At 42.5% G+C, this 8,920-nt stretch overlaps 1 protein-coding gene across 2 annotated transcripts in view; it reads right to left on the bottom strand.

The window, feature by feature from the left end:
* Positions 1–8,920, bottom strand: part of LOC110506994 (F-actin-uncapping protein LRRC16A) — a 220,702-nt gene that overhangs the window by 18,194 nt on the left and 193,588 nt on the right. For both annotated transcript variants that reach the window (XM_090186089.1, XM_090186092.1), the window contains exons 30-34: positions 6,061–6,127; positions 3,624–3,835; positions 2,382–2,491; positions 1,459–1,948; positions 393–435 (exon numbers count right to left, since the gene is read on the bottom strand). In XM_090186089.1, the coding sequence (XP_090042215.1) occupies positions 393–435; positions 1,459–1,948; positions 2,382–2,491; positions 3,624–3,835; positions 6,061–6,127 (922 nt within the window). The remainder of the gene's footprint in view (positions 1–392; positions 436–1,458; positions 1,949–2,381; positions 2,492–3,623; positions 3,836–6,060; positions 6,128–8,920) is intronic.

Consider the following 8,920-nt stretch of genomic DNA (forward strand, 5'->3'; position numbering starts at 1 on the left):
AAAGAATTTACTAAAATAAACTGAAGTACATTTTTTTATATATTTTTTTATAGATAAATAACAAATAATTAAGGAGCAACAATAAAATAACAATAGTGAGGCTATTTGGTCGGACACACAGAAAGGCAACAAGTCACACAAACGATTCACAAACGATTCACAAAACTTCTTCTGGTTCAGTCACTAACTTGTGCTAATAACTTAATTACCTTCAGTCACGGTCACATGCAAACACATGCATGAGGTCATGTCCAAGATAAGCTTCAATTTGACCGTCTAAATCAAGGCAGTCAGGGTGAATCGATACACATCTGTGGTTCAGGAAGTATGGTCTCCCACGTGATGTGATTCCCACTCTGTAAACATAAACAAGCCAGTAGAGATGCACTCACCACTGCCACTGCTGTCTGGACTGGACGACTGGTCATACTGGTCCTGGAGGAGACAGACAGACAACCCTGGGGGTTCAGTCACAGAATCTACTATACATCGACCTACTACTAGTGTGGACGTTACTGTCTCCTATCGACTTAGCGTCCCAGCTTGCTCTTAGAATACAATAAGTGTTGTGCTGTATTTATTTCCAGCAGCAGGTGGCGCTGTAGTGTAACAGAGTGACTGGGCTGAGGTCCAGCCATACAGCTCAGCACCATGACCCCGCCAACAGATGGCACATGACAGGCCATCTGAGAAACAAGATTCTCTGGTCTGATGAAACCAAGATTGAACTCTTTGGCCTGAATGCCAAGTGTCACGTCTGGAGGTAACCTGTCACCATCCCTACAGTGAAGCATGATGGTGGCAGCATCATGCAGTGGGGATGTTTTTCAGCGGCAGGGACTGGGAGACTAGTTAGGATCGAGGGATAGATGAACAGAGCAAAGTACAGAGAGATCCTTGAAGAAAACCTACTGAAAATAGCTGTGCAGCGACGCTCCCCATCCAACCTGACAGAGCTTGAAAGGATCTGCAGACAAGAATGGGAGAAACTCCCCAAATGCAGGTGTGCCAAGCTTGTAGTGTCATACCCAAGAAGACTCGAGGCTGTACTCGTTGCCAAAGGTGCTTTAACAGATTAGGGCCTAATTAATTTAATTCAATGGAATGATTTCCTGATTTGAATTGTAACTCAGTAAAATAGTTTAAACTATGTTTATATTTTTGTTCAGTATATAAACCAGTACAGACAGTTAACGTAATATATTACTTTTGATTCACCAGTACAGACAGATGTAGTAACAGTAATATATTACTTTTGGTTATCCAGTACTGGCTGATGTAGTTACAGTAATATATTACTTTTGATTCACCAGTACAGACAGATGTAGTAACAGTAATATATTACTTTTGGTTCTCCAGTACGGGCAGATGTAGTTACAGTAATATATTACTTTTGATTCACCAGTACAGACAGATGTAGTAACAGTAATACATTACTTTTGGTTCTCCTGTACTGACCTTATGTGATCCGAAGGTCCGTCTCTCCTGCTTGGCCTTCATCTCCGCCAGGAGTCCAGTCCCCATCACCTGCACCCCGTAGCGCCTCCCCCCCTGGGGACTACCCTTACTGTCCCCCTCTGACACCTCATCCATAGAGTCTGGGGTCCGTAGCTCCTCAGACCGGTCTGAGCTGCTGCTGCACTCCAGGGGTTGTGTGAGCTGGCTGGGATGAGTGGGCTGGGTCTTGGCCTCCTTGACCTTGGTTGGTGGTTCTGGAGCTTGGCTCTTCAGGGAGGCCTTAGGGGAGGAAGGCCCCTCGGGGACAGAGGTTACTGGAGCTGGGGTTAGTGCTGGAGCTGGGGTAGACTGGTTCTTCTCTGACTTGTCTTTGTCTGAAGACTTGTCTTTGTCTGAAGACTTGGAGGTGCGAGACTTGATGAGGTTGAGGAAACCTCCTTTACTCCTCTTCTTCTCCCCGTCCTGGGAGTCTGAACTCTTTAGGGAACGTCTGAGAGGGGGAAGGAGAGAGGGGGGAGAGAGAGAGAGAGAGAGAGAGAGAGAGAGAGAGAGAGAGAGAGAGAGAGAGAGAGAGAGAGAGAGAGGAGTGATAGACGGAGAGAGGGGGGAGTGAGAGAGAGCGAAAGAGAGGAGTGAGAGACAGAGAGAGGGGGGAGTGAGAGACAGAGAGAGGGGGGAGTGAGAGACAGAGAGAGGGGGGAGTGAGAGACAGAGAGAGGGGGGAGTGAGAGAGAGAGGGAGAGAGGGGGGAGTGAGAGACAGAGAGAGGGGGGAGTGAGAGAGAGAGGGAGAGAGTGAGAGAGAGAGGGAGAGAGGGAGAGAGAGAGAGAGCGAGAGAAAGTTAACCTTTTCAATATAAACATGGCTGAAAGAGCAAGAGGACAGGTAATAAATAGTTCATAGTGATGAGTCGTAACGCTAACTTGGAGTCCATCTTGGTGACCTTCTTGGAGAAGAACTCGTCCACCCCCTCATCAACCCTTCCATGCAGACCGTTCTGCTCTCCGTCCTGAGACGTGGTGCTGCTGATCTGCTGTGAAGTAGGAATACAGGGTTGTTATAACATGACAATACAGGGTTGTTATAACACCATACCAATACAGGGTTGTTATAACAACATGACAATACAGGGTTGTTATAACACCATGCCAATACAGGGTTGTTATAACACCATACCTCTACAGGGTTGTTATAACACCATACCTCTACAGGGTTGTTATAACACCATACCACTACAGGGTTGTTATAACACCATACCACTACAGGGTTGTTATAACACCATACATCTACAGGGTTGTTATAACACCATACCACTACATGGTTGTCATAACACCATACCTCTACAGGGTTGTTATAACACCATACCTCTACAGGGTTGTTATAACACCATACCACTACAGGGTTGTCATAACACCATACCTCTACAGGGTTGTTATAACACCATACCTCTACAGGGTTGTTATAACACCATACCACTACAGGGTTGTCATAACACCATACCTCTACAGTGTTGTTATAACACAATACAGGGTTGTTATAACACCATACCACTACAGGGTTGTTATAACACAATACAGGGTTGTTATAACACCATACCACTACAGGGTTGTTATAACACAATACAGGGTTGTTATAACACCATACCACTACAGGGTTGTTATAACACCATACAGGGTTGTTATAACACAATACAGGGTTGTTATAACACAATACAGGGTTGTTATAATACAATACAGGGTTGTTATAACACAATACAGGGTTGTTATAACACAATACAGGGTTGTTATAATACAATACAGGGTTGTTATAACACAATATAGGGTTGTTATAACACCATACCAGATAAACTACTTCATAAAGTAAGAGAGGACTAGTTGTGTGTTTGAGAACAAGAGTAAAACGTGTTTCTAAAATAAACACCATACTCACTTCCAAAGGTTCTTCCTCTGGGGTTGTTGTTAGAACTAAATAACTGACATCTCCCTTACGGACTGTTGCTGTCCTGCTCATTTCCCCCAGCAGTAAAACTCACAGCGGTGATACTCACCGGTATCTTGCTGTCCTGCTCATTTCCCCCAGCAGTAACTCACAGCGGTGATACTCACCGGTATCTTGCTGTCCTGCTCATTTCCCCCAGCAGTAAAACTCACAGCGGCGATACTCACCGGTATCTTGCTGGACGGCATCTTCTTGTTCCTGCGAGGCCGTAGTTTGGTGAAGTGCTGCAGCTTCTTGGCCTCGTCTGAGGGCAGTTCTCCCATGGCCCCTGACGGTCTCTTCTCTAACCTCGAGAGGGTAGGAGCAGGGGAAGGTGCAGGAGGGTCCTCTGTGTGGATGGGAACATCTTCCAGGGCCTTGTCAAGGTCAAACTCCATCTCTACAAGGTCAGAGGTCACAGGTTATAGACAGGTCAGAGGATTACATACTGTACATGGTGAAAACATTATGAATAAGTAAGCACTTTGCAGTTCATATGTATCATATTTAGTTCATTCATATGTTTATTATCTTACTAGTAACACTATGTAATGAAACACATTTCACAAAACACATTTCTGCATTTATAAATGAACCTAAAACTAGAGGTGTGTTATCTAAACCAGCTGTCTGTCAGAACCTAAAACTAGAGGTATGTTATCTAAACCAGCTGTCTGTCAGAACCTACAACTAGAGGTGTGCTATCTAAACCAGCTGTCTGTCAGAACCTACAACTAGAGGTGTGTTATCTAAACCAGCTCTCTGTCAGAACCTAAAACTAGAGGTATGTTATCTAAACCAGCTCTCTGTCAGAACCTAAAACTAGAGGTATGTTATCTAAACCAGCTGTCTGTCAGAACCTAAAACTAGAGGTATGTTATCTAAACTAGCTCTCTGTCAGAACCTAAAACTAGAGGTATGTTATCTAAACTAGCTCTCTGTCAGAACCTAAAACTAGAGTTATGTTATCTAAACCAGCTGTCTGTCAGAACCTAAAACTAGAGGTATGTTATCTAAACCAGCTGTCTGTCAGAACCTAAAACTAGAGGTGTGTTATCTAAACCAGCTGTCTGTCAGAACCTAAAACTAGAGGTATGTTATCTAAACTAGCTCTCTGTCAGAACCTAAAACTAGAGTTATGTTATCTAAACCAGCTGTCTGTCAGAACCTAAAACTAGAGGTGTGTTATCTAAACCAGCTGTCTGTCAGAACCTAAAACTAGAGGTATGTTATCTAAACCAGCTCTCTGTCAGAACCTAAAACTAGAGTTATGTTATCTAAACCAGCTGTCTGTCAGAACCTACAACTAGAGGTGTGTTATCTAAACCAGCTCTCTGTCAGAACCTAAAACTAGAGTTATGTTATCTAAACCAGCTGTCTGTCAGAACCTAAAACTAGAGGTGTGTTATCTAAACCAGCTGTCTGTCAGAACCTAAAACTAGAGGTATGTTATCTAAACTAGCTCTCTGTCAGAACCTAAAACTAGAGTTATGTTATCTAAACCAGCTGTCTGTCAGAACCTAAAACTAGAGGTATGTTATCTAAACCAGCTGTCTGTCAGAACTTACAACTAGAGGTGTGTTATCTAAACCAGCTGTCTGTCAGAACCTAAAACTAGAGGTGTGTTATCTAAACCAGCTGTCTGTCAGAACTTACAACTAGAGATATGTTATCTAAACCAGCTGTCTGTCAGAACCTACAACTAGAGGTGTGTTATCTAAACTAGCTCTCTGTCAGAACCTAAAACTAGAGGTATGTTATCTAAACCAGCTGTCTGTCAGAACCTACAACTAGAGGTATGTTATCTAAACCAGCTGTCTGTCAGAACCTAAAACTAGAGGTGTGTTATCTAAACCAGCTATCTGTCAGAACTTACAACTAGAGGTGTGTTATCTAAACCAGCTGTCTGTCAGAACCTAAAACTAGAGGTGTGTTATCTAAACCAGCTGTCTGTCAGAACCTACAACTAGAGGTATGTTATCTAAACCAGCTGTCTGTCAGAACCTAAAACTAGAGGTGTGTTATCTAAACTAGCTGTCTGTCAGAACCTACAACTAGAGGTATGTTATCTAAACCAGCTGTCTGTCAGAACCTACAACTAGAGGTATGTTATCTAAACCAGCTCTCTGTCAGAACCTAAAACTAGAGGTATGTTATCTAAACCAGCTCTCTGTCAGAACCTAAAACTAGAGGTGTGTTATCTAAACCAGCTGTCTGTCAGAACCTAAAACTAGAGGTATGTTATCTAAACCAGCTGTCTGTCAGAACCTACAACTAGAGGTATGTTATCTAAACCAGCTGTCTGTCAGAACCTAAAACTAGAGGTATGTTATCTAAACCAGCTGTCTGTCAGAACCTAAAACTAGAGGTATGTTATCTAAACCAGCTCTCTGTCAGAACCTAAAACTAGAGGTGTGTTATCTAAACCAGCTGTCTGTCAGAACCTAAAACTAGAGGTATGTTATCTAAACCAGCTCTCTGTCAGAGCCTAAAACTAGATGTATGTTATCTAGTTCATTATTTATCAGCTTCCCGTACAGGTAGTAACACAACAACAATCTGTCATGGTCCACATGTCACAACGTTGATCTGATACTAGCGCTCTGCTTGGTCGAGGAGACTCACCGAAGGCACGAGAAACTGGACGGAGCATTCTACTGTGGATGCTTTTCCTCTTGGACTTGGGAGTCATCTGGAAAGAACACAGATATTTACGCATAAGAGACGCCATAACTGCTATGATCAAAACCTTCTGATACTCAGCCAGCCCTCTTACAGTAGACTGGGATGTCACTTTCAATCCACAGACACAAAACACACTTCACTGAGTGTAATGTGTCAATGCTGCACTTGAATTCAGGACATCATTTCAATACTAGTTTGCGTAAAAGATGAAGTGATCTTTATCTTGTTTAGTTTTTTTCCCCTCTCGCTTTTTCGGTTACCAAAACAAGTGTTACCAAAACAAAACCAAAAATGAGGACAGAAAACTAACTGTGTCCTCCAATATAGACAGGACAGAACACTAACTAACAGGAGATGTGTCCTGCTACATCAATATTAACAGGACAGAACACTAACTAACAGGAGATGTGTCCTGCTGCATCAATATAGACAGGACAGAACACTAACTAACAGGAGATGTGTCCTGCTACATCAATATTAACAGGACAGGACACTAACTAACAGGAGATGTGTCCTGCTGCATCAATATTGACAGGACAGAACACTAACTAACAGGAGATGTGTCCTGCTTCATCAATATAGACAGGACAGAACACTAACTAACAGGAGATGTGTCCTGCTGCATCAATATTAACAGGACAGAACACTAACTAACAGGAGATGTGTCCTGCTGCATCAATATTAACAGGACAGAACACTAACTAACAGGAGATGTGTCCTGCTGCATCAATATAGACAGGACAGAACACTAACTAACAGGAGATGTGTCCTGCTACATCAATATTGACAGGACAGAACACTAACTAACAGGAGATGTGTCCTGCTACATCAATATTGACAGGACAGAACACTAACTAACAGGAGATGTGTCCTGCTACATCAATATTGACAGGACAGAACACTAACTAACAGGAGATGTGTCCTGCTGCATCAATATTGACAGGACAGAACACTAACTAACAGGAGATGTGTCCTGCTTCATCAATATTGACAGGACAGAACACTAACTAACAGGAGATGTGTCCTGCTGCATCAATATTAACAGGACAGAACACTAACTAACAGGAGATGTGTCCTGCTGCATCAATATAGACAGGACAGAACACTAACTAACAGGAGATGTGTCCTGCTGCATCAAACCTCCAATATTAACAGGACAGAACACTAACTAACAGGAGATGTGTCCTGCTGCATCAATATTAACAGGACAGAACACTAACTAACAGGAGATGTGTCCTGCTGCATCAATATAGACAGGACAGAACACTAACTAACAGGAGATGTGTCCTGCTGCATCAAACCTCCAATATTAACAGGACAGAACACTAACTAACAGGAGATGTGTCCTGCTGCATCAAACCTCCAATATTGACAGGACAGAACACTAACTAACAGGAGATGTGTCCTGCTACATCAATATTGACAGGACAGAACACTAACTAACAGGAGATGTGTCCTGCTACATCAATATTAACAGGACAGAACACTAACTAACAGGAGATGTGTCCTGCTGCATCAATATAGACAGGACAGAACACTAACTAACAGGAGATGTGTCCTGCTACATCAATATAGACAGGACAGAACACTAACTAACAGGAGAAGTGTCCTGCTACATCAATATTAACAGGACAGAACACTAACTAACAGGAGATGTGTCCTGCTACATCAATATTAACAGGACAGAACACTAACTAACAGGAGATGTGTCCTGCTGCATCAATATTAACAGGACAGAACACTAACTAACAGGAGATGTGTCCTGCTGCATCAATATTGACAGGACAGAACACTAACTAACAGGAGATGTGTCCTGCTGCATCAATATTGACAGGACAGAACACTAACTAACAGGAGATGTGTCCTGCTGCATCATTATTAACAGGACAGAACACTAACTAACAGGAGATGTGTCCTGCTACATCAATATTAACAGGACAGAACACTAACTAACAGGAGAAGTGTCCTGCTACATCAATATAGACAGGACAGAACACTAACTAACAGGAGATGTGTCCTGCTGCATCAATATTGACAGGACAGAACACTAACTAACAGGAGATGTGTCCTGCTACATCAATATTAACAGGACAGAACACTAACTAACAGGAGAAGTGTCCTGCTACATCAATATAGACAGGACAGAACACTAACTAACAGGAGATGTGTCCTGCTGCATCAATATTGACAGGACAGAACACTAACTAACAGGAGATGTGTCCTGCTGCATCAATATTGACAGGACAGAACACTAACTAACAGGAGATGTGTCCTGCTGCATCAATATAGACAGGACAGAACACTAACTAACAGGAGATGTGTCCTGCTACATCAATATAGACAGGACAGAACACTAACTAACAGGAGATGTGTCCTGCTACATCAATATTAACAGGACAGAACACTAACTAACAGGAGATGTGTCCTGCTACATCAATATTAACAGGACAGAACACTAACTAACAGGAGATGTGTCCTGCTACATCAATATTAACAGGACAGAACACTAACTAACCAGTACCATCCAGATCTCCTTGGTTATTGCATATTTTAGGATCTGAGCCCTTGGTCACAAAACTACTTCTAATCAGTATCTGTGATACAATAAGTGTCTGTTCCTCGTCACCCCCAGCATAAACATAGTCCTCTTTTCTATCGGATATATATCAGAAATACACTATCAACACAATCATCTATGGATGTTTCTCATGACAATACCAGAGAGGGAGATGTGTCACACAGTGAGTGAACGGAAGACAACAGTATTTCAGGTGACATTGTGACACTGTGTGTGACATCA

Source organism: Oncorhynchus mykiss, chromosome 2 (genome assembly GCF_057628025.1).
Source record: "Oncorhynchus mykiss isolate SJ-2025 chromosome 2, ASM5762802v1, whole genome shotgun sequence".
Lineage (NCBI taxonomy): Eukaryota > Metazoa > Chordata > Actinopteri > Salmoniformes > Salmonidae > Oncorhynchus > Oncorhynchus mykiss.